Source organism: Platalea leucorodia (assembly GCF_965183815.1).
Source record: "Platalea leucorodia genome assembly, chromosome: 9".
In the NCBI taxonomy this organism is placed as follows: Eukaryota; Metazoa; Chordata; class Aves; order Pelecaniformes; family Threskiornithidae; genus Platalea; species Platalea leucorodia.
Genome location: NC_138831.1, coordinates 36,866,733 through 36,893,484, shown reverse-complemented (window position 1 = coordinate 36,893,484; position 26,752 = coordinate 36,866,733). Strand labels below are relative to the sequence as shown.

Below are 26,752 nucleotides of genomic sequence, written 5' to 3'. Positions count from 1 at the left end.
GACTTAAGACCTAATGAGATCAGTTTTGCATAGCAGTACTCTGCTTAGAAGATCTTGTACTGCAGAAAGGAGAGAGTAGTGAGTCTGAAACCGGGTAAGTCAAATGGGGAAGTCTGATTAGTCTCTTCGTGAAGGCAGCTTCAGTAGCAGTATGGTAGGGTGGGGGTGTTGACCTACCTTACAATGCTAGAAAACATCAGGAAGACCAAAGTTACCATAGGACTACTTAAACAGTAAGAAATTAGACAAGACTGGACCATTTTTATAGAACTGTACAGCTATGCTATGTTTGTTTTATAAATAAAGACTTTTATCCACAATGTCTCTTTATTTTTCTTCTACAATATGCAGATATGCAAGACATTTCAAGTGCTTAAATCAGCAAGCTGATTAGAATGCAGCACAGCAAATTCTTCACAATTCAACAGGCTCTTGAACCCCCTCAAAGACAAGAAGCAAGTATAAGATTACAAAACACTAACAAATACATTACCGTAATGTAGACCTATTTTTTGAAGGATGAGATGAAGTTAGTATATCAAACATCTGAGTTAATTATTGGTACATTATGCATGACTCAAGCTTGAACTACGCTAATGGAATGCAATTAAGCATATTTTTCATACACAAGTCATTGCATGCCTAGTTTCTGTAACAATACTGCTGGCACCCAAACTATCATCACTTCCAAAGAACAGTTAAAGCAACAGTACAGAATATGCAAATTAGAAAGCTTGACTTCTGCCTTTTAACAAAAATGTGTAAAAATCAAGTTATTTAGAGAAAAAACTTGCATCTTGCTGCTTTGCTGAAAAACAATTAGTTTCTGGAGAGGATGTGAATTATTAATTCTGATCTTATTTTTACCATAAGTTACTCAATATTTTGGATCAAAGGGTAGTTGCCCCAATTCTATTTCAAGATTTGCCATGTGTCTTCCATTAGTGCGACCATGTTTATGCCATTTACCTTCTCTTTTATTACGGTGGTGGTACTTCTGAGCTTGTTTTTCATGTCTGGAATTTTCAGTTTGTGTAAAAGAAGGCCTTTTAGGTCGACTGCAAGGAGTAAACAAAAGCTTATTACTACTCTTATGAAAGCATCGCTCTAAAAACATTTTGAAACACAATTAAATTGTCAAGAACAGCTTTTAACATGCTGAGGTTGACTGAAAAGAAAACAAAATTAGTATTAAGAAGTAGTCCTTCCTCTTATAAGCAGAATGGGGGTGGGGTTTATCATCACCAGTAAGTTGGTATATTTGAAATAAATCCTTTCTAAGAATAAAAATGCTCTGCAGCTGGTTGCCTGAAGTTATTTTTAGAATAAAGCCAGGTAAACAGCTGTTTGATTATCCCTACTGTGATGCTTGAGTGAGGTCTCAATCTATTTTTCAGTTATTCGATCACATTCTGCTCTATAAAAATAGTGAAAACTTTCCAGACCCCTAGGAAAGCATGCTTTGTGTAAACATAGGCACGTCAGAGGTTTTCCTGTACAGTAAGTACATTTATACAGAGACAGGGGGCACTGACAAAACACTGCTGCTCACCTGTTGCAGTTTTTGATGCAAACAGTCCCATTATACTCCATGCTGTTATCATATGACTAGCATCTCTAGCCTACTGAGGTAAGGCTATTTTCATCCTCAGTATCATACAAACATCTGTATAATACTATCAGTAAATGAATTTGAAATTCTGTTTTTCTGCAAACTGAATTAAAGTACTCAAAAATTAAATATTTAAACCCCTTCATTTTAATAATAAATTAGTAAGAAGTACTTGGACTATAAATAAAAAGATAAAACTTATGTCATGTGTTTGCCAAAACTACACATTAAAAAGGCGACTTGGTAGCTGATAACAGGAGTATCATCCTCACGGTTCAACTTTTAGTAAGAGAAAGCACTACCTCACATAATCTTTAGTAACCCCAAAGTAGTTAAGTATTCAAACTTCCTGCTGCAATAAAACACATGAAATAATAAACAATACAAGTCCAAAACAGAAACCTGACTGAAGAACTGCACCTTGATCTAAATAATAAATATGCTTTGCACTAAAGACCAGCACAGGGAAAAGTTCTGTTATGTCTACAAGGACAACTTCTTGTGTATTATAAATTAGTTAGTATATCACATTTTTTCTTACCTCATCAGAATAAACATTAGTACAAGAGACTATATAGCCAATTTTGTAATAGCAATGATATTAAAAGCCACATAAAAAAATATACATAAGTGTTCTAGAAAGAACAAGTTCCACACAATGTATTAAGGCTGCTTGCTTAATTTTCTTTCATCAAAGTCACTGCAGTAGACACAGTCCACCACATCTAGCTCCATTGGGCCAGCCAGGCAGCATACCACGGCTGCTCTGTAGAAGCCCTGAGAATACCATTCCATACACGAAAGTAACGTAGGAAACAGTCCATGCCAAGGACCTTTGTAAGCAAGTCTGAACAAAATACAGTCCGGGTCTGAACTAAAGCCTGCCATTTGAGTAGCTCTGCTCTGGGCATACAGACTAACTCAGTATTATACTAAGCTACAAGAGAGTAGTGAAATTCCTGAAAAGCCAGCAGGGAATATACCTGCCAGAACAGGACTTTGAAACTACTCAAATATGTCCAAAAACCTTCTCATTCAGGGAAGGACAAGAAGGAAGTCCTAGTTAATGCTTGTTCTGAGCTAGTTATTCATTCCATCAGATAGGCAATCATAGCTGTTCAGTCTAAAGTAATCCTACTTGCAATTACAGTTTTCCAAAGAACTCAGTAGAAATAATAGTTTTGCTATGTACAGTGGATCTGTAACGCCTCACAAACTAAGAGCCCCCACTAAATTTATATATAAGGTATTAGAGATCCACTTTATATAACGCAATCTAGTATTTCCATTGAGTCCTTCAGGAAGTCTTCTGTGGTAGATATATGTATATGCACATATATGTACACGCTACAAGACCACCTATTAGAACAAGGACACTAGTTGTCTTTACAAAGACTACTTCATTGTGTTAACAAGTTCAGGAAACATGGAAACAAACCTGGGTCCATATTGGGGTAAATTATCATAATGAAAGTAGTATCTGTAGATGTATTTGTCCAAATCCTCAAAAACCTTTTCATTATTATTTTGGTATTCCTTCATATCTTCCAGGTAATCCTTGACATCATTAACAAAATCAGTGAACAGCATCTGGTCATGTATAAATACCCCATTATGAAAAAATTTATTGATAAAATTTTCTAGTTCTCTCCAGTGATGAAAGTTATGTACAACTTGTTGCAAGTACTTTTTCATTAGCCGATTAAATTCATCCACCCTGATAGGGTCTGATACTCTGTTAAAGAGACCAATGAATTCTTGATGAGCACATTCAAAAATACCAGAGCAGCCCTTTAGGACAAACTGATGTTTTCTGTTACACAAAGGATCATTGAGACATTTCTGTGAATATGTATCTTTTTCAAATGTTGTAGACTGATGCTTTCTTCTGTCTTTGAATTCTTTTGGCATGTTAGGTCCCCTGTAAGGCATGTGCTTCAGATTCTCGTAAGAGTTATGTTCTCGGTAAAAAGTTCGAGCTTTCTTGTTTGCCTCATGTCTTTTATCATTTGACTTCTTCTTTTCATCAAAGATGTTTTTTGTGGTATCTTTGAAGTGTCTGAACGTAGACTTTACAGAATCAGAGAATTTTTTCAGGTTTTCTTTCACTGCTTCTTTAGCCTGCTTAATCTTTTCTTTATGGTGTCTTACGAACTCTTTCGTGGAATTTTTCATAGCATCAAAAGTTTCTTTAACTGAACCAAAAAATGATTCCTTTGACTTCTTTTTAGTCTTACTTTGCCCTTTAGCACCTTTCTTTTGTCCCTTTTCATTCATTTCTCGTTTTTCAGTTTGGTCTTTCGCTTCAACATACAGCTTCTCCCATAAGTCAGAGCGCTGTTGCTCAAAGTTTAGCTTTTTTTCTAGTTCTACTAGTCTTCCTCGCAGAGTTTCTATTTCTTGATTTTCTCTTAATGTATCGTCATCAGCATTGTCAGGTGTTTGATGAGAACTTAACTGTTCCAGTTCTTTTTTTAGAGCTTCTGTAACATGCCGTTCTTTGTCCAGTTCTCTCCTTAACATCTGTGCCTCTGCAAAGAGTGTTTCCTTTTGCCTAAGAAAGTTGTGGTTTCTTTGCTTTTCCTCTTCCAAATGTTCCCTTAGTTTCTGATTTTCCATTACAATAGACTCAGTGCTAGTACCTTTATCTTCTAAGTTTCTAATTTGTTGTCTTAGCTTCCTTAATTCTTCCTGAAGTGAGGCCAAAGCTTTTTCTTCCTTCTCTAGAGATTCTCTTAAGTGCTGATTTTCTGCAGCAAGACTTTTTTTTTGAGATTCAAAGGATTTCTTCTCCACCTCAGTAGAGGTCAAACATGTGGCAAGATCTCCCTTCATTGACTAATACAAACAAAAATAAAACAAGCAAAAATACTACAATTAGAATTGTTACAATTTCAGCTAGAAAGATGAAAGACCAAGGTAGCCCAGACAGAGTTTACTTATTTTGGATGCAGTGACACATGCTGCAGCAAGATGCAAAAATAGAGCTAGTTTGTTTATCTCAGATATACACACAAACACTTTCTTGGCAACAAAGACCATGTGAGAGGCTCCCCCTTCCAACCAGAGGTCATCACCCCTTGCTTGTATTGGTTTAACTAGCTGAAGGATAGCAAACTGGGTACATGAATTGATCCATCTTAAAAGGAAATGAAAATGTGCATGTTTGCTATTGATTTATGTTCACCAAACTGGGTTTACAGATTACAAAACCAAATACATTAGCAGAAGCAAGGGCATTCAACAGTTGGGGCAGAAATTCAGGAACTGATTTTGAACCAAATTTGCTGCTGAAAACGTGTTCACGTAACTATATCCTAACACAAAAGGATCTCCTCAGTCTCTTGGCATCCTTAACAAACTCCAGAACTAAACATATTGAGTTATGTATAAATGGTGCTATCAGCAACCTAAAAGAAAACTTTAAAAAAAAAAAAAAAAAGACATGCATGCACAAAGCACTCCCTAATCTTCTCTCTGAATGATCTAACAGTAGACAACTAAAAGTACAGGTTAAGTATTTAAAAAAAAAATTAATAACCATTGACAATTTAGAAAGCAAATTCACAAAACCTGTAGATTCAACCTGTAATAGGTTTTCACCAGCATATTCTACTTCAGCTGTCTTCATTAATGACAACCTGGCATTATGGCATAGGGAAAGAGACAGTCTCTGTGTCCAGATAACTCCTAGACTACATATATAAAAACCAGTATGTTTAAACACATTCCAATAACAAATTTGATCAAAATACAAAATCTTGGTTGAGAATTCAGGGGAAAGAAAAATTATATTCTCAGAAAGAACTTACGAAAGAAAAAAATGTAATGGATTTGTGTGATAAATTAATTTCACTTTGTGTAAATTACACACATAATGACAGAATAACCCAATGACTTCCAGCTAAACTCATGCCTACCCGCTCTTTTTGATGGACTTTATCTCCTTGCTCTTGTTGGCACTGGTAAAGGTCATCTTTCATATCCTTTAATTCACGTGTCTTTGTCACCAGCTGCTGACGCTTCTGGATCTGTATTGTACCTACAAAAATAAAAACTTCCTTTTGATAGTCTGACTTACATTAAGTAGTTAGAGAAACAGGCGAACCTAAACATCATCTTCATTTTCTCTGCAAATTCAAAAGCATTCTTACCTTGCAATTTCTGCCCAGTACTTACTAGTAACTGTTTAGCTGTAACAAAATAAAGATTATAAGACCAGATTGTCACATACTGATTCTGTTTCTTCCAATGATAAACAATTTCTCAAACAGACCCCAAAATTCGCTGTCTTTTATCCGATGATAACAAATGAAGGGATTTTGGAACACTACATAGAAATAAGTTAGATACAAAACAACAGAAGTTATGCAGGAAAGAATATGTGATTTTTTTCTGTAGTTTTTTTTAGTAACATGCAAGCCAGTCACAATAAAAGGGAGACCATTAGTCCATGCATTATGCATTTCAGAACTACAACTTTTACTGTTAAGTTACATGAATAAGAGGATATTAACAAATTATTTAAACTTTCGTGCAAAAACACTATTACACACTGCTCACAAAGCAGCAAGTATGTGCAGACCCTATATTGTCATTTTTATCCATGAGTGAAGGCTGAAGATAGTAATATCCTATCTTTCAATTGTCAGATAAAGGCTGAGAGACTCTGTTTTTCTGAAAAAATATCTTCATTGTACTAGCCACCAATTTTTTCCATCAAGTAAAACTTCTTTGCTGGTACTTCCCTACCTATACGTATTTTCTGTAAATCCTAACACTGATGTAGTTTTCATTTCTTTGCTTTTAAGATTCTCTTGAATTGACTCTACAAGAAGATGGCAACAGCAAGTTTTAGGTATTTCTTTCAAAACTAATGCAGCATATGCAGAGTTCTACTTCTGTATTTAAAGGGGGGGGTATTATTAAACAGAAGAAATTCTATAAATACTATTAAACTGAGGAATTTCTTGTGCTCTCAATTTCTATTTAACTTATTGTCAAATAATAACTTAAAAACAGACAATGCTCTATTAAACCAAGTTGAGCCTCAATAGTTCAATTCAGCTAAGGGAAAGCAACGTTTTCACAGCAATGATTTCAAGCATGCAGAGTCCTAATAAACACTTATTGGAAGTATACATGCTTGCATAAGTGAATTTAAGTATACTGACAGTAAATTTGTTTTTCATATTTATGTTTTATAGATACTTTTGATGAAGTCCATTGATCCTAAGAATCTGAAGACTGCCTCTGAAAAATCATCATTTAGTGTAAAGGGTTCATGTTAAGAGGAACCTGAATTACAGAAAAACACTTAAACTCTGTTTCTCTCCTTATCAAGGATCATAATTTAAATACAGTAAGCAAAAATGACATTTAGCAAGACGGAAAGGGTAGCAAAGACACTGATAATGCATATAATGAGGTGCCATTCCTCAGTAATTGGTTTGTGTTTCCAGCTGCTACTCTAAGTTACAGTATCCTTCAGATTCTTTAAGTAATCTATCCCAATCCCTAGCATTACAACAATATTCCCTTTTGCAGATTCCGGTTAAAGAAAAAAATTTAATATCTAAATGTCCGTAAGGACACACTCTTCTGGCAAGGGCTTCCTAACTTTAGCTTTCCCAGTTACCTCTTTTCCTAGAATACAGGAAAAGCTTGCCCTCTTTCAGATCTCCTTCTTAAAGCATCATAAAGCCAGCTAACTCAGTTTAATACTGATTAGGATACAGTTACTGATTAAAACCTAATCCTAGTTGCTTTCTACATCTTTAAAAGTCTTAAAGGGGTCCTGGAGCTCTAGCTAAGGGGAAAACACTATCCTGATAGTGACACCAAAAAAAAAAAAAAAAAAAAAAAAAAAAAAAAGAAAGTAATTTCATAAAAAGTAACCTTTTCCAATCCTCTTACAGGACAATTAGTCTAGTATTAAAAGACTGCTGTGAAAAAGATTAATTCCAAGCTGATTCACAAAAATGCAAAGTAGTCCTCTAGGGAGACAGATTTCTCTTTGCAAGTTTGTGGTTTATTTTTAAAAAACAAAAACAAAAAAACCCCAACCAAACAGGAAGATGGAAAGCAGGGTTTGATTTCCTTTCTAGTGGTAGAAAGATTAGTTATCACATAACCATGAAGAACTTTCACTTGAAGAAGCAAAAACTAACGCCACACAGAGTTGCCTTCTTTCTGCTGAGAATGCTGTCAGCGCTGTCATCAGTGACGACAATTTTTATTTAGGTCCAGATTCAATGAATGAACAAGTCAAATTGAATCCCTTAATAAAGATATGACCCTGAGTACATTTCCAAAAATCGATTTTTCATCCATAGACCTCAAAGTTCTTTAAAAGGGTAGTATTTATGATTAACCCCAATTTAAATAGAGTAAAATGATCAACAGAAGTGAAACCTCAAGTTACCACCACAAAGCACTATCAAAGACTGGTCTAGCCATTGTGTCCTCTCTGCTTCTAGCATGCCAACATACATCAACCAGTTTTTTACAGCAGCAACTACTAGCTGCAGCTGCTAAATAAAAAGTATTTTATATGACTGGATTAGTCATTCCTATAATCCCACATACACTAGTAATTCTTAAGACTTGATTTTTTATGTGTACACATACACACCCACAATTTAAAGAGAAAATCTGAATGCAAGCACAGCATCCACAACACATCACTCATGACTCTTACCTTCAGGTTTGCCTAAGAACAAAAAAAAATAAAATCAGTCTCAAGTGAAAATTAGTATAAATGTCAAAATTTATACCCCTAACAATCAGTCAAAATCAAATCCAATTAGAATCATATTCCCAGTCTCAAATTGAATCACAAGTCTTCTTATGAAGGCACATTTTCATATAAAATTAAAATGACTCGGGAAAAATTACTATTAAAAATAAATGCCCTCTTATCGTTTTTATTGTAGCATGTGTATCTTAGAAGATCAGGATTGCACTATGCAGATTTAGATCTGTAATGAGTTCTGCTGTTTGTTAAATGTAGTAACAATCTGTGTAGTGCTTAACTTTAGGCAACACACTGAACACAGAAAAATTTCTGCTATCCTGGATTCCATAAACCACTCTGGAATTGCAAGGACAACTGCAGCGTAGTTTTCTCCACTGGAGAGAGAAAAATACTGGTACTATGCACTCCTGTAAAAAACATGCCTTGCTCTTACATTTACCAGATGAGTACATATGGGACAAAAGCCTGAAATAACTGTGAATGCTTGTTAGGAACGATAAGCACTACCACAAATTTATTTCAAGAGAAAAAGTGTGAAAAATGAAGGGGTACACAATGCATTATGAGAACAAGACACTTCTATCTGGAAGGGCAACCAAAATTAGTTTCTTTTTATTTACTTTAATTTTAAAGTAGCATATATTAAATACAATTGCACTGCTGAAGGGCCTCCCTATATTATCCATACATTAGCAGTTGCTTTTTCTCGTTTTTAGGTTTAGATTGTTAGCAGAGAACAAGAAAAAAAATCAGACTCACAATAAAATGGTATTTGTTATGCAAGATGTTGATTCTATGTACTTTGTCTTCTATAAACTCACCATAGAAGTGTCCAAAGCCCATGCTGATTGCAATCACCAAAGCTAGTATGATGCATCTGTTAAGGCCACTACTGAACTGGCGTTTGTGCTGCTCTTCTCTGGGAGGTTCAGACTCTGGTTCAGCAGGTGACCCACCCTCAGCCTCGGAGCTAGAGATCAGCCTCCTCTTAGCCCGACGTTTTCGTACTGTGGGACTGGATTGATTACTAGTTTCATCACTACTTGATTCACCATTGCTAGCCTGAGATGAAAAAACTGAAAACCAACATAGAACAGTCGTTAAAATGCATTAATTGTTGCTTTAAAAATCAATTTGAGTACCAAAATCCATCATATTTATGGAAAATGTATTTGGCATTTCTTTTAGAGAACATTAATAAAGCAAAACAAAAATTCTCAGTGTGATAGTTTATGCTGGATATTACACAAGGAATGCTTGATCTCCAAAGTTGGAAATTCATTTTTTTTTAAAAGGAAAAGATTATGGAACTTCCCCATACCTTATCATTCACTCATTAGAAAGTGTTTCTTTCAGACAATCCAGCCTCTTAAAGCACCTACATGTACTGCCTCTGCAAATTCTTGTGAAGTAGAAAGGTTAAGAATTCAGTTCTCCTTCTCTTACAGATACTGAAACTGAACTATTTCATAACAAAAGAGCAACAGAAAGGCTTGCTAAAGAAAGCTTCCTAAAAGACAGACATGGTTTTATTATATTCTCTCAAAAAACTTCATTCTGTGACCTACTTGCAGCTGTAGACAAAATTCCATTAAAGTTCCGTTAACGTAGGTATTATAAATATCGAAACAAAGCTCTGCATTGCAAATTTATTTAAATATGTAATTTTGTTTACTTTTAATATCTTCCATATACTACCTATTAACATCTTTACCCACCTTTCAAAAAAGCCACTTTCAACCACTACTGCACAGGAAAAAAACCACTCAGGTGCTTCTGTGTTTGTCCATCTCTCACACTCTGAATCCAGAACACTTCCATTACCTGACTGATGTTTTGGAAGATTGAATCGGCCAAGATTTGAGATAAGAACAAATTCTAACCATAAAAAAAAAGTATCTTTTATAGCATTTTTGTAAAATGGTATTTATTATTGATATTTACAATACCATTTGTATGTTGATGTTCCTATGGCCCAAAAGCCATATATTCTAACGGGGAAAATAACAGAACTGTAATTGCTTGTTGCTACTTGTGGAACAAATGCTTGCTGCATGTACTGTAAATAAATTTATATAATCCAGTATGTAAGTAATGATTATTTAATCTCCCTCCTTTGAAAGCATCATTTTCAAGTGTAAGGCAAATATAAAGGGGAAGCAGTAGCAGGGTGAAAAAGAAACTTTCAAATATCTATGTTCATGTACCTAATCCACATGCCTGAAATAGATTCGATGTGATCAATGAAGCCTCCAGCACATGACGAAGTGCTCCTGCTCAGATAGTTCTAAATTTGATGCCTGCAATTACACAACGGTAATGCCCCTTCTAGAAATATGGTTGTTCATCTTGTATCAGAGATCATCACTCAAATGTAAAAATATAAATACAGAGTTACTGTCCTTGAACATTTCATGACTGAAAATCCTTTGTTTGAGCAAAGCCATGCACACATCACTGAATAGACAAGAATGCCAAGCAGTGCTAGCCATTATCTATAAAAAGCATTACCAGTTAAGATTCTTCACTGAAAATAAATTCCAACTTCATAGAAGTGATTGCATCAACCCCCCAAAAGACTACCAGACTACCAATTAGTAGCTGCAATACATGTCTAATTTCTGACTCCGTGGACAAGCAACAGGTCAGATAATGAAAGATAACTTCCCCTCTTACTGAAAAAAAAAAAAAAAAAAAAAAAAAAAAAAAGAAATAATCCATTTTAGTCAGTCAAACTAGACTGACCAAGCAGACATTGCAATAAAGACAAATCACTTAATCAGCTACTTGACATGCAGATTCTTAAAGGAATTTATATAGCTTGGCAGAAAAGGACACTATTTTAGCATCAGTCATTTAAGCAGATGCATACTTCCACAATCCTGGACAATAAGGACAAGCATTCATTTAGTCAGGAGAGAGGTATTTTTACTAGAATGCAGAGGTCAGACATTATAAAGGATTATACAGGACATACTTAATAAGACGGGTGTTATTATGGCTCATAATAAACAACAACAACCAAAGAAGCTTATACACATGGAATACAAAATTGGTTAAGGAACAAGCTGCTTCTAGCCAAGTGGGAAATTCTTTGATAGACACTGGACAGCAAAGTATAGGAAAGAAAAAAAAAAAAAATAGACAATCGGAAAGCAAGGAGAAAAAGCTGTACGACACTTAGAGCCATTCATAAGCACTTACTGGCAAGTTGTCAACAGCACTACACTTCCAGGCAAGAATGACATGGCCTTACAGCTGCTCTATGAATTCAGTACAAAGCTGTACTCTAACATTCACAGGATAAAAAGGAGTATAAACGAAACAAAGTGTGACACAGTAGCAGTCCAAAATTCTAGCTTCTGCTATGATTTTGAAGTGTCAGATCTACACTAGACACCAGACGAACTAACAATGTCAGTTAGGAATGTGGTTTTCTTTGGTGTTTCTGCACAGACACATCTCAAGCCTAGATGCAGTTTATTTCACTATATGAGTGCTTCTGCTAGTTAACTTCATTCATGAAGCAATATTAAAATGTTTCTGTTTGCATGGTGAAGACAGCCTAAACAGGAATTGGTTTGCAAATAAAAGTGGCAGAAAATCCTTGTAGAACATTTTAGCATCTATATTAGGAATATCTGAAGCTCATCCTTTTCCAACGCAATAGAAAACTCATCAAGAAGTGGATGGCAAAGATTTCCATTGCCAAAAAGTGGCATGAAAATTTTGACTGCTAAAACTTTGGCATTTAAAATAAATGCAAAAGTACTCCAGACATTTTCTATAATACTTGGTCAATCAAATGCACAGCACTAAAGACCATGCTGAAATCAGCTTACGTTAGAAGGAAGAAATTCTTTTTGCCAGTCACACGTAGATTTGGAATCCAACAAGAACCATTCATTTAAATGGTCAAGCATACATATTAAAAGGTATTACAGTGCTTACTGATGCCCATTCCAAATTTACATATAAGTTTATCATTTTTCAAAAAAGCAAATAAAACAGTGACAGCTTAGCCAAATCCTTCCGTGAGGACTGGCTTTCAGCATCGGGTTTGGAATATCACTACTCTAAGATCAAGTCAGATTGCTACTGATAATTTTAAGAACACTCCATGCAAGCCATAAGCAACCAGCTTTACACAAGCTGATCAAATTTAATCACACCACCTTGGAAAGGAAGACTGCGAGACACATGCTCTTTCACCTCATTTCCCCATCCCCTTACACAATCAGGAATCTTCCTCAGCTTCTCCAGCCAACTGACTTTTGTGTACAAAAACATGGGGGGGAAAAAGAAAAACATTTTTAGAACTCAGCCCTAAAAGAAAAAAGAAAGTCAACTAAATTTTAAATTAAAAATTAAGTCAAGTCATCTAGAAGACTTAAAGAAGGCGACAGCTTTGTTACGAATCATCACTGGTCATAATTAGATGCTAAGCCGTCATTTTCTGATTCCAACAGATACTATACAGATACATAAGCCTTTAACAATGCTTTATTCTACTTCTAAGATAAAACAGTATTTTAAGAAAAATCCTGCTCTTGTAATAACCTTACTTTGAAAGGTAAAAGTCAGTAACACAAAAGCGTTACAGAGAATAAAGAGAGCAGAAAAGATTACAAATAAGCAGCCAAACAGAATTAAGAAGGAAGACTAGAGAACTAGAGAAGAGTAACACAACAGTAAGTTTTCTTGTTTGGTTTTGTTTGTTTGTTTTTAATTGGCCAAATATTCATATCCTTCCTCCCGAATATCATGCGTTGCATTTCTGCCAGGTACTAGGGGTATCTTAAAAAAAACCAAAAAATATATATATATTCTACGTTAAGTATGAAGGTAAGTGAAAAGTTTTTGTAGTTATGCTGCAATTAGTCCTCATGGCCCCAAAAATGAGTTCTCTCCCAGTTGCTAGTTATTTATGCCAACGCCATAACAGCCAAAAGAACTGCCAAGAGAAAACGTATAATTCTGTGAACTAAAAGTCATTTTAATTCTTCAAAATATGCTAGAAATTTAGTTTTTATTTAAAATAGTGAACACTTAATGGGAGAGAACGCTTTCAAATAAGAAGATTGTAGACATGCATTTGCACAAAGTTTTAGAGTTAGGGCCAGAGTTGTCCTAGAGACTGCAAATACTTGGACATGTACTCAACAAGACCAATTTTTTTTCCCCTCTTCACACAAACAAGGTTCCCTAAGCAAAGATTTATTCCCCCCGGTGACATTTTTGCACACAGATGCTTAGTAATTTATTGCTCTTACCAGTTTCTAGATGGGAAAATGCATATTGACTGCTAGAGGAGGAACCCATGTTAAAATCCTCTGAACTTTGAGCTTCTTCACCATCAGCTGGACCTTCCTCCTGACTTTGAGTTTCGTCTGGTTTTGGAGCTTCAAGTGTAACAATGTCAGAATCATCGCTAATAGTTCCAATGCAGGACGCATCATCAGGGATTTTTTCTTTCTTTCCCTAGGGAAATGGACAATATAAAAGTTATCCAGACACATACAATATAAAGTAGTTTAAAAAAATAACAAGAATCCTTAATGCCTTAAAGAAAGGAAAAATCAGTATCTTTATTTTAATGCCTTCAAAGCATTGCTTGGCATGATGGGGCTTACAGAAGCTTCTGAATAACGTAACGTAATTTACCTCTGGAACTGCCTGAGTTTCCTCAAAAGCAGAGAGAGAGTTATCTGCCACTGGTATCTCTCCATCATTGTTGCACTGAGCTATATAAATAAACAGAGGAAAAAAACAAACAAACATGAGATTAAAACCAGTAACTCCACAAATTATGCCCACTCTCATATACTATTAAAATATATATAATTGTGACAGATTTCTATTATCTACTCATATCAGGGAAGGTTTTCTAAAAACACACTAAATCTCATTTTCAATATTCCTCTAACAAACATCAGACTCCAATTTGTCATTATGTAATATAATGTTTTGGAGGATACTTAAATTCAAATGCTCATACTGATCATACTGCAAGTAACCTATAAATGAAAAGCACAGTTAGACAAAAACCAACACTATACTGTAAGTTGATACCACAGTACATTTGGATGCTAGGATAATTAAAATATTTTCCAGATATTCATTGGAGTTTGAGTGTCCAGTCCTGTTTCTACAAGGAGAGGTTATGAATTTGGAAACATGGCCAAGCTGAAATTTAGTCAGCTGCACACTGAACCTGTCACATCTATGTTCTCATACCAATGTTAACAAATTGAGCATTAAATTTAGTAATTAAGTGGAAGGATTTTCATTATATTAATATGCACCAGACTTACACTTCCAAGTCAAGAAATGCTAACACAGTACCACAATGTTATATTTTAGGTGTAAAAGCATTGAAGTTATTATGATGTAATCTATGACGTTATTAAGGAATGTTTGATATAGTAAATTTCTTTTATCAATAGCACTTCTATAAACTATTTTCCACCAACACCAGTGCATACTATACTATAACACATCTAAAGGATTGACAAAATGAAAGACATTCTACTAATTTCATCTATTTAAGAAAAAATACTTCTATGAAGTTGATGACTGAGTATTTTCCGTAACACTGATGAAGCAAGTACTTTGACAGAGGCCTACAAAGTATACAAACTCTAGTAAAAATACTAATTTTGTGCCAATGCTACAACAGACACTTACCTATTTTATGGAACTGCTCCTCTTTTAATATCTTACCTTGCAAATCAATTGGTTGCTCGTCTTCTTGCAAAGAAACATATTCTTCCGAAACAAACTCATGGTTATCATTTGTGCTTCCATTTTCTGAAGTCACTGTCTCTATATCAGAACCCTGGAGTTGAAGAGTTTTAAATGAACATCACAGTTACTGGGGTTTCCATCAGTAAGGCAGAAAGAAAGGGTTACAGAGAAAACAGAACATTAATAATAAAAACAGAAGAGAAGAATAACCACCTTTAAAACTGAAGAAGATTTTAAGCGTAGAAAAGCTAGAGAAATACCAAGTAATTAACTGGAGGGAAACAACTGTTAGCATGTAATAGCATGTAATAGTTATGACCATGATTGAAAAAAAGGCAGAGGAGGACAATTCGGGGGGGGGGGGGGGGGGGGCGGAATTTAGGCATCAATTAACAACTATGCTAAGTATTTTAAATAACTGTTTTCTATTAGCTTTATTAGACCTATTTATTAAATAGAATTTAGACAAACAGAGGAGGTTGTCAAATGAGTTTGCTCATTTGCAATGAGCAAATGGGATCTAACTCTTGCACACATGTCCATGTATTGTATGCAAATACACACACCCTCCCCAAAATGGAACTTCAAGAGTACCACCATGAACTCTAATAAGTACTACTACCAGGAAAAAATATGTCTAACTCTAGTCCATCTCAATTCCTGTCAGCAAATTTGAATGGCTGTTTTAATAGTCTATCTCTGACACCAGGAAAACAAATATTTACACAATCTCTAAATTGGACTTCTGTCTTTAAGCCAGAAAGGAGCCTTAGTTATTAGTCAGCTGTCAGTCAGCAACAACCTCAGAGCAAAACAGGAACTGAAGACAGACAACACCCAGAGACTGCAGGGCACTAAAGGCAAGCAATATGGTTGACAACTCTAAATATTTAATCTTCATATTGCAATTTTTGTTTAAAAGAACTGATGGAACACAAGTAAAGTTATGTGCTGGTTTTGGCTGGGGCAGAGTTCATTTTCTTCACAGTAGCTAGTATGGGGCTATGTTTTGCATTTGGGCTGGAAACAGTGTTGATAGCACAGGGATGGTTTAGTTATTGCTGAGCAGTGCTTACACAGAGCCAAGGCCTTTTCTGCTTCTCACCCCACCCCACCCGCGAGTGGGCTGGGGGTGCACAAGGAGTTGGGAGGGGGCACAGCCAGGACAGCTGACCCCAACTGACCAAAGGGCTATTCCACACCACATGACGTCATGCTCAGCATAAAAAGCTGGGGGAAGGGGGGGGGGACGGGACACACACCGACGGATGGACGGACGACACACATTTGGAATGATAGCGTTTGTCTTCCCAAGTAACCGTTACGTGTGATGGAGCCCTGCTTTCCTGGAGATGGCTGAACACCTGCCTGCTGATGGGAAGGAGTGGATGAATTCCTTGTTTTGCTTTGCTTGCGTGCGCGGCTTTTGCTTTACCTATTAAACTGTCTTTATCTCAAACCACGAATTTTCTCACTTTTACTCTTCTGATTCTCTCCCCAATCCCACTGTGGGGGGAGCAAGCAAGCACCCCTGTGGTGCTCAGCTGCTGGCTGGGGTTAAACCACAACAGGTTACTAGAAAACCATAACATGCAAAACATAACTGAAAAATACTAAGTCACTCTGATCCATAAATAACTTGAGCTGTTTTTGTAAACAGAGATAGTTATTTTTGCAACAGCAGGTGTGAAATTACAGTAGTAGTAATTCTTCCAGATCAGTTTCCCTAGATGCCTCATTTCAGGACTCAAGCAAACATGTACGCTTTTGTTTGTAAGAGGAGACTGCATTTCAGAAAGATTACATACCTCAAAAGGAGTTGCATAAGATACATTCTACAATCACATTACAACGTTATGTTCCTTTTTAAAAGGCTTCAAAAATTAACTGCTTTAGTAATTTGACAAATACTTTGTATTTTTTTCTTTTGACTACAAAAGTATCACAAATTTAATCTCAAAAGTTTTGCAGAAATTCACCACTCAATTATAAGTAACTTATTAAAATCTGAGTGAAATCTCAGGAAAGAAAATACAAAATTATTTCTGGTTTTGGCTTGGTTGGCTTTTATAGATAGGTATATAGATTTAATATATGACAATTGTTCTCTGGTGTAATAGAACCATTACTTTCATTTCTTAAGTTGTGAAGACGACAAAGAATAACAAAAATTTAGTTTGCCCAGGCTCTGCAACAAGGCACACATCAGGAATACAGCTTAAAACAGATTAAAATTTTAGCTAAAATACCAAGAAACTAGGCTAGCTGAGTACAAGGTAAGCCATCCTTTTCTAAACACATGCAGTCAGGTGTGGATGTCTGAACTCTCTGATTCACTTAATCTGTTGCTAGACCTCATCACCCTTCCATTTCATCAACAGCAAAGAGGTTGAGAAAGGATATTGTCTCCTCATTACACTCTTTTTCCTACACTTCTACTCAAAATTAGCAAGTCCTTTCTTAAGAGTACTCCGACGATACGCAGCATCACTTCTCTGTTCAAAGCAGATATGATACTCAGCATACACAGCTGTCAGTTCTCCACAATCACAATCTAGCCAATTGTCATTTCTTGCCCCTCTTAACTCAGTGCCTTTGTAAACGGCAAAACAAACCCAGAAACTGATTCTGTTGTGTCATCATCAATACAGGTCGCAATAATACATGAGGAAGTAATACTATGGTATTCCAAATTTGTCTAATCCTTAGCTCTATCCCTTTCCTAAATATTCAAATCATTTCCCCAAAGTATACAGTAATCCACATGCCATCCCTTCCCTGGATAACCAATGTGCGACGGGTATCTAGCCATCCCATTCATTCTACTTTCTTCATGCTCAGATGCAAAGCTGTCTTGCCAGGAGAACACCAATAATGGGAGCTCTTAAACACCAGTATTTTCCCACCCTGAAAAGAATGGTTTTACTTCTTTTTATCATGGAAGAATAACTGGGAACAGAAAAGATCTACACCACAGAAATCTCTTCTGCTTTGGCTAGACAAATCCCTGCCTTCCTATAATCTTGTATTACGTTAATTTATTCAGACTGCATATTTCATTTTCAGTTACAGTGTAAAATAACAATCCCAAGTATGAAAATAAAGCCTGCAATTCACAGCTAAGTAACCCAGCTGTTGTAGCCAACTCCTAAATCCTTTCACTTTTATTAGAAGTCCATAAAGTCCAGCAGCCTGTGCACTCCTGTATCCCACTTGGTCTTGAGGACTGGAGTGAGTTTTCTGTTTCTCTTTTGGTGGCAGGATTTCCAACTTGTCATCCAACCCAAAACGAGGAAAAGAAGTTTTAACCACCTCTTAAATACCTCCTTGCTACCAACAGAAATGAAACCATGGCCTAACATTTATATATAAGCCACAAACCATATCTCTTGCTTTTGAAACTGAACTGAGCTTTCAAAACTTGAGTACAATCACAAGTTTGTAATGGTTTCCCTTTTGAATTACCCAGATTTTCATTATAATCTGCAAATAAGGGAGTGTGCAGTGAAGGAGGTAGAGCTGATCCCTACCCAGGATCTCTTCCCCTTATTTCCTGTTTTCCTCCTATGAATGAAATATCTCAAGAACTGTTCCTTGAAAATGTTTTGGGGCAAGCAACAAGAAGACAGACAGCCAATAGGTAAGTGGCATTCCAAGAAAATAGTTAATTAATTTGCTCTGAGAATTCTGGCTCAATAACCTGCTCAGTTTACAAGACAATGCTAAATACTTAAAAAAACAAAAGAAAAAAAAAAAAACGCACCCCATACTACACCAACACATCAGCCAAGATCTGAAGAGAGACAAAAGTCCTCAGGACTAAAGAAGAAAAGTATCTTGGAGGTCCACACTAATAGATAGGGCCTCTCAGAGTCTCTGAGCAACTTAGGCCTGCCTTGTTCACTGCTAGGGAAAAGTAAGATAAAACATTAATCTTACCTAACTTCAAGTGTCTACACCTGAGCAAATTCTTGAAGGCACCTTTACAATCAATACAGTCAGCAGAGTCAATACATCAAGTCATTTGATCAAATATAAATGTTGACCTTAGCATGAGAATTACCCTTCTCTAGAGTCCACCGATTGTATTGATTTAATCCATACAATGCAAACTTAGAAACCAGCATCAGATTCAGATGCCTACCCTGTAGACACCTAGGCAACAACAAATCCCATCCCAACAGACCTTTAATTGCTTCGCTTTTTTTTGTCTCAAGCTTTATTCTACTAAGAATTAAAAATTACTTTTGTTTTAATAAAGCCATTGTCACTTTATACAACTAGTCAAACATCAGAAGACAGGAAACAAACACACAAACTAAACCGGGGCTACAAGACATAATAGTGACTTTACAAATAGCTGTACCCCGAGACTTGATCAAAGAATGAGGGAAATCTAGCATTTCATCCCAAATAAAAGTATGCCTAATAAATGAAGCTATAGCAGAGATCGAAAGATGGACAGAAACACAACTGAAGCCATACAAATTTGATAGAGCTCCACATATCAACTGAATAAGTATTAAAAGACAAGTATTTTGAACCAAGAACAGTTTTTTGCCTTGCACACAGTCTGTTAGCTCTTTCCACCTGCTGCCACACAGTCTACCATCACAACTTCCTTACACAATAATTAGATTGCTTTTGGATATTTCCTTATGGAAGATACCTCTTCAGTGACAGTTTGCCTAATGGAAAAAAAAAAAACCCAAAACATTCTCTTAGTTGCTGCCACTAGCTCAGTCCTGCACTGCCATGAACTCCTCCTCCACAAGGCGCCAACACCCAGGTTATTTCTACATATTTTATGTCTTGCACTCTCCTGCCTGAACAACAGGGCCAAGGAAACCCAGGATTCCAGCGTGAATTGCAAAGAACTTGTGCTAAAAGCTGCTGCGAGTCCCTGGAAAACACAAAAGAAAGTCACTTCAAAGCTCAATCCTTCTCACAGAAGAATCTCTTACCACCTCCAAGCCTTTCAGGCTGTTACACTTTTCAAAACCCTCCAAGCATACACATGACAAGCCCTCACCAATCATCATTTTAAGCTCTGAGAAGGCTATACTTCTCATTCCTGACCTTACAGAACAGATGGGAATAGAGCTGCCCTGCCCTCCCATCACCTTCATTTCCCAATAAACCTAATAAAATGCTGGCAATCCTTTACTCACTGTAGCTTCCCCCAGATTCCACTTGTGGCAAGAAAGCCTGGGAAAACTTCAGCATCTTGGGTATGGAACACATAATTACATACTCCTGTAATATAACCCTCTCCAAGGGATTTCCAACTAGTCTTTGCAACATTGCTGATTTCCGGAGACCCCAGACCCTCTCAACTCCCCATATCTTTCCTCCTCAATGAAGAGCAGCATTCCACATAAATGAAAGGGCTTACAATCGTGCAAATAAGACCCAACAAGCCTATGCACATGTTTCTGCAAACTGCCTATGCATTCTGTAAGCGGAGTGAGGCAATACAAAAGATTAGAGGCAGCACAACTCACAGATGTCTTTATGCCAGTCCTCAACCTTCTGAGCTCAGAGGCTCTACTCAAAGACATAGACTGTTCCAGTCAGGAACAAAAGCAGTCGGTTATGTACAAACTATATCATTCACACGAGCCTTGAAAGTGCCTTCTTCTAATAGTCTAGTCATTGAGCATAAACTTGTCTCTATCCTATTTTTTTTCATAAGAAAGACAGAATGTAAGGACAGAAGGCTGTTCCTAAACAGCAACTGTTGAAGCTAGGATCAGATACCTTAGTGGTAGAAAAGATTTGGAGAAATCATGGAATCATTCCTTTCTGTATGAGATATTTTTCCTGCCCATCATTCCCAACCTTTTTTTTTTTTTTTTTTTGGGGGGGGGGGGGGGGCGGGGGGAATGGGATTTGGAAGGAAAAGAAGATATATATTAGCACCAACAGACAAGTTACACAGAATGTCAGTGTTTTCAGGAAAGATGGAACAGAGGAGAGCATCTCACTAGAATTCTAGCAATTCTTCCAAGTAAAACCTTTGTAGAAAAAAATTATTCCTTTAAATAACAAAATTTATATCAGCTATAGTAAAGTATACACATTTTTAAACAGTATTTTTATGTTTTCTTATTTATAAATCTCTCTCCTATATTCTCTGTTGATATGCAAGATCCACACAAAACAAAGACTACAAAAGTTGAAATAATATTTTACTGTATATGGGTAGTCTTAAACTGACAGAACTTTATTAATTTGAGATTGGGTACCTCATGATTGATGACAGTCCAGCCACAAGATGAATCACTGTCACTGGAATTTTCAGACATTTTCAAAGCACACTGCAAGTAAAAGTAGATTCTTTTAACATGCAAGGTATGTAATTTCACTGCTCTTTTGGGGGTGGGGGGGAACAACACACAAAAAAAAAAACCCAGAAGAATCCAAATCATGATGTTATGGACCACTACATTAACTCACAAATGGTTATTCTGGAATTAAAAAAAATAGAGTAAAAGTTTAGAAAGAAAATATATTCTTTTGTACATATTTCCTATTATCTTTTTTATACTTGGAGCAAATATGGCTTTGCTAGGTACATACCTATTTTAGCCAGCCAAAAGCTCTTAGACTAGCTAAAACACACACTCACAAGGCTACCCAATAAATCAATAATCAAATTTAAAATTTGTCTGTAGCATCATTGTTTAAGACACGTTTCAGTAGGTGAAGTCACTTCTGAATTGTTACATGCACAGGAACTACAGTTTATTCAAGAAGAACACCATGGGGTTTTTTTTGAGAAGACACAAATTAGGATCTTTTGGAACTTATTCAACTACTGGGCAAAACAATGTTTCATGTTTCTTTCACTCCTTTCAAGTACTCTCAAATATACTAATTCTGAAGAAATTTGAGCGTACCTGGAGAGTATAAAAACAGAATGAAAAAACCTGAAGTACAAATTTTACTTGTTACAATACTACCAGATGACTTTGGTAGTTATTTTCAGAAGAGAGCTGTCTGGCTGCAGCTGCCTGTTTTTTTTTTTTTTCTCCTGTACCAGGAATACAGAGTATTCATTATTGTTACACGTTCAGATTATTTTTTAAAGTTCTTAACTAACAGAAAGACTTTAAAAAGAAATTTAATGCATTTCTTGTTCCTTAAAATAAAAATATATCAAGTTGTTAAATAAAATTTACTACAGCTTTATCTTGGGGGAAAAAGAACTTCACAAAACCAGAACAATTTCCAATCAATTATGTGTTACGTTATGCATCCACTGTAATAAAAGAGCAAAAGAAATCATGGCTCAATGCCTATATCATCTACAAAATGATGACTATATTGACAAAGCAGAGAGTTCTGAGAACTTCAGACATCTGCTTTACTTCCCACACCTAGTTACTTCCAGTAAGAACACAGAAAAAAGCACCTATTTGTTTAAATTTATTTACTCTCTACTTTATTATCAATCCTGTCTTTCCTCCCAGATTGTTAACACAGAAAACATACACAAACCTTGAATTAGAATATCTAAATATGCCAGCGTGGCTAGAAATTTGCACAACAAAATATGAAACTTCCAATTCCATTTAGGTTTCTCACAAAATACAGTAAACATTTGTCTCATATTATGGTAGTTATCCTATGTTTTTCTAATACAACACTTTCTCCTCATCGACTTCAACTAATATATTTGGGGTTCCTCTGTGAAAAAGGCAATAGTGACAATCACAACCACAGTTTATAAAGCAAAAATATTCACTAACAATCAACTTAGGTATCAAACTTACAGAGAAACTGGATTTGCATTTATTATAAAGCCCTACTTTGAATATGGTTGTCATTTCCCTTTAGATCTTTTTCTTCCTTCATTAGTGCTTTTCCTGGAATCTCAGCTAAGGAACATCAGGGTTGGGGTTGGGAGGTGTTTTGTTTTAAATCATACTGTATTCGATCATAATTTTTTTTTTAAATCATGATTTTTTTTAAATCATACTTCTTCAATCATCAAAATAACAAATGCCCAAATGGCAAAGACCGAGTTCCAGAGTTCTCATGAGACGATAACATCTGCATGCTGTCATTAAATTATTTTGAATTTGACCAGGCATTCAGCAGCAGCATTCCTTTCGGAGGACGGTAACTACCAGCACCAGAACTTGCCACCTATCAGAAACATCGCTGGCTATGTTGCAAAAACTGTACTGGTGATCTGAAATTATATTTTAAGAATTCTCTTCAGTATAAAAACATTCCCATTTAATTATTGTACAGTTCAGTGAATAGAGCAATCACAAGAGTACCAAATTTATTGTCATTGAAAACCAAGCTTTTTGTGTAACCACAAAAAATACAGTTTGGGGCAAACATAGTACAGGCAACTACCCAGTCCTTACTAGCGAGTCTGATCTCCACTGTGGAAGAAGTTCAGGCTGTGGTTTCATAGCATGGCAATTCCAGTTTTAGTGCATCTCAGTGCTAGATGAAAAACACTGAAGTAATATAATGCAAATCCTTTAATATATAACACCCCCCCCCCCCAAAAAAAAAAAAAATCTGTTGATACAAGTGCATTTACAAATCTTGAAAGGGCAAGTTTTAACGGCAGACTCTCTGCTAGATACTGTAACATTTGTCTTCCTCTAGCTAACTCAGCACTGCCTCATGGGCCCCGGCTAACTCAACAGAAATGCTACCGTGTTCTCCCTCTCCATCCAGATCACAGACTTGACAGGTAATTCAGGCCCGCATAAAACCAATTCTACTGAACACACAACCATGGCCTCAGGCTCCACCGAGCATTAAACATCTGTCTTCCCTTCCCAAACAAAAGCTTCAGGACCTAACTATGTGGGTATCAGCACAATCAAAAAAAAAATTAAAAAAACAAAGAGAGGAACAAGCAGACAAACCATCACCATTTTCTATTACTTGCTGGCCTTGATAAATGGCCTTGAGTTAAAAGTTACATATCTTGTATTCAACCAGAATATTATACTAATACTGCATATTTAACTGTATACAGGGGATCAATCTCCAAAATAGAAAAGTTTTTAATATCAAGAAAAAGAATGGAATAAAAAAGAATAATTAAAAAATCATTTGAGGTTTACAGACAGAACTGCTAAATTTACCAAAATGATGATAGATAGATAGCATGACATCAGACTGAAGGGCATCTCTAGGGTTGTTATATTCCTACAAGCACATTCAGCAAACATACATGAGTAAAACAGTTATCAAAAGTAAAGCATTTTATTAATTATAATTAGTTAGCTCTAAAAGAGCAAAACAGCCTAAAAAGCTTTAATAAAAAAATACCTACGTTCAGTGTACCTAAACTTCAATCAACAGCTAGAGTAAACAGCTTATTTCTGTAAAAGATTAATAAAACACACATAGTCATAACTAAATCTAAGGTCAAATCCAGTCCCTTAAGGAAACTGAAATACATAAGACTAATCTGAGCCCAATGGCTAAACTCACCTACTCACAAAATCTTCACCAGCTTGTATTCTGCACCATCAAATGATAAAGACCCTCTAAGAACCAGGAGGCTTTTCCTACCCACGCAAAGGTGCTGGATACAGTTGGCACTGTCTTCCTGAATGCAAGCTATTAACAAAAAAAAGTAGCTTTGGGCAGGAATTCAACAGACATGAAGCCTGCAAACTTCCTAACAAATCAAGATGACGCTAATGGGTTCTAGTCCAATAACAGCAGGGATACAGTAGAGTATTCCACATCTCCTTTACGTCAGGCTAAGCCAGAAGGAAAGATTGAAAAAAAAGAAAAACTCACCCCCCCACACATGCAGCTTCACTGGTTTGGCTTCTCACTAAATACCTTTATTACCACTATTTTTCAGAAGGAAGTTACAGTTCAAGTTCTTCTATACTCCAGTCTAAACTGCAAGGGTGATCCTAGGCCCACAAATGTCCTATGCTCTCAGTAACATCACTTTTTAAATTTCTATCTAGACAAAATAAACATCGATTATATTCAGAGTTCAGCCTCTACGTATTGGGGGGGGGTCGGGGTGGGAGAAGGGGGCAGCGAATCAGAAGTGTGAACTACTTTCCTAACCTTAGTGAAATGCAAGCCAGAAGCATAAGGTGTAAAAGTTTACAGCCATATGTATTGTTGATAATATAATACCAAGTTATGCCATATATCTATATAAAAACAAATATGAGATACTACATCCTATTTATCCACTGTGAAGCAGAACAAATACCAGTCTCGGCAAGGATAACTGTTCCAGTCTAAACAAACCCCTAAGTTCTTCCGTCTTCAAAGAGGATTTCCTAGACTAAAAAAAACTCACTAAGTGTTGACAAAGAAAAAGGTGAATAACAAGGCTCCGATAGGAACCAGTGTTCTTTAGAGTTTGCTCCGCTGTCATTCCAAGTAAAAACTCACTGTTCTCTTCTACAGTAGCTTCTTCGTTGCACAGCAAAAATAAAAACACTACAGTGGTATTACACTTCAGGGTTTTCATGCAAGTCTATTATTTCTACTAAGCGGTATAATTTCTTCCCCAAAGTAACATTCTTCTTCATGAATATATTTAACAACCCATAAAGGCTATTTCCTTGCTACGACTTCCAGCAAGGCAAGCGTGGCTTCCAAGAGCCAGGCCAACGCACCCCAAAGGCGGGCGCCCCGGGCTCAGCACCCACCGCTTCCCCCTCGCAGGTGTTATTACCGCACCTGCGACAGAAGGCGGCACCGTGCCAGGGCACTGAAAGAACAGCAACACAACTTATGACACAGAACACCTTGCATCAGCCAGAGAGACACAGGCAGATGATGAAAGAGAAGGAAATTGGCAAACGCCAGCGGCCAGGGCCGGGGCCGGGGCCGGCACGGCGGGGAACGCCGCCCGCGGAGCCCGCTCGGCCGCCACGGAGAGGCGCGGCCGCCCCGCAGCGCCCCGGTTACTCGCTCCCTGCGACCAACAGCGGCTGCCGCGGCCCCAGGGCCCCCGGGCTCTGCCCCGCTCCAGGCAGCCGGTCCAGGCAGCCGCTCCGCACGCCCGGCCGCCGCGCTCCCCGGGAGGCTGCGCGCCGAGGCCGGGCCGGAAGGCGGCAGCCCCCCGCCGGCCGGTCCCGCCGCCTACCTGAGCGCGGCCCCGAGCGGGGCCCGGCACGACGAGGGGCCGCCGGCTGCCGCCGCCAGTGACGCCGTCAAAAACAACACCGACCCGCCCGGGCCGCGCCTGCGCGCGGCGGCGGCGCCCCGCAGCACCCTGGCGAGCGTAGTCCGCGCCCCGCCGCCGCCCGCCGGCCCGCCCGCCCCCCCGAACTACAGCGCCCAGCGTGCACCGCGGCGGCCCCTGGGGCTCCCGCTGCTATGGCAACGCCACGCCGCCGGGCTCGGGGCCGAGCGGCCGCGGCGCCCCCGGACAGCGGCAGCGGGTAGGGCCGGGCCGGGCCTGGGCCTGGGCCTGAGCCTGGGCCTGAGCCTGGGCGGGAGCTGCGGGCGGAGGAGGCGCGGGGCGGCAGGGCGGACCCGCGGGCCCTGGGGGAGGGAGTGTTTTTCAAATGCGATCACAGGATAACCGGGCAAAGGGACAAGCAGCTCGGAAGGGACGCGCTCCGTTACACGCGAATAATGCTCGTACTCGGGGGAAAAAACAAACACAC

General features: G+C 37.6%; 1 protein-coding gene across 6 annotated transcripts; it reads right to left on the bottom strand.

The window, feature by feature from the left end:
• Window positions 1-25: 25 nt before the first annotated feature.
• On the bottom strand, window positions 26-26,337 carry CCPG1 (cell cycle progression 1). Of its 6 annotated transcripts, XM_082322696.1 has the most exons (12): window positions 26,227-26,337; window positions 21,365-21,436; window positions 15,093-15,207; window positions 14,034-14,113; window positions 13,643-13,850; window positions 9,191-9,445; window positions 8,313-8,324; window positions 5,767-5,805; window positions 5,533-5,654; window positions 3,051-4,450; window positions 970-1,058; window positions 26-186 (listed from the first exon to the last, which is right to left on the bottom strand). In XM_082322696.1, exons 2-12 carry the CDS (start codon window positions 21,422-21,424, stop codon window positions 179-181), a joined length of 2,388 nt encoding a protein of 795 aa, XP_082178822.1. In that variant the 5' UTR covers window positions 21,425-21,436; window positions 26,227-26,337; the 3' UTR covers window positions 26-178. The 6 variants fall into 6 exon arrangements, with proteins under 6 accessions (XP_082178822.1, XP_082178817.1, XP_082178818.1 ...); XM_082322691.1 differs by having other exon boundaries at window positions 26-1,058; XM_082322692.1 differs by lacking the exon at window positions 8,313-8,324 and having other exon boundaries at window positions 26-1,058; window positions 5,767-5,797; window positions 9,171-9,445.
• Between the last annotated feature and the right edge of the window lie 415 nt (window positions 26,338-26,752).

What these genes read in the sequence shown, in the direction of transcription:
- CCPG1 (XM_082322692.1), bottom strand. Translation starts at nt 21,424, where the DNA reads ATGTCTGAAAATTCCAGTGACAGTGATTCATCTTGTGGCTGGACTGTC. An exon ending in AAACTCAGGCAGTTCCAGAG is followed by an intron (nt 13,851 to 14,033) that starts GTAAATTACGTT and finishes CCATTTCCCTAG; the next exon opens with GGAAAGAAAGAAAAAATCCC. An exon ending in TTACCCCAATATGGACCCAG is followed by an intron (nt 1,059 to 3,050) that starts GTTTGTTTCCAT and finishes TACTCCTTGCAG; the next exon opens with TCGACCTAAAAGGCCTTCTT.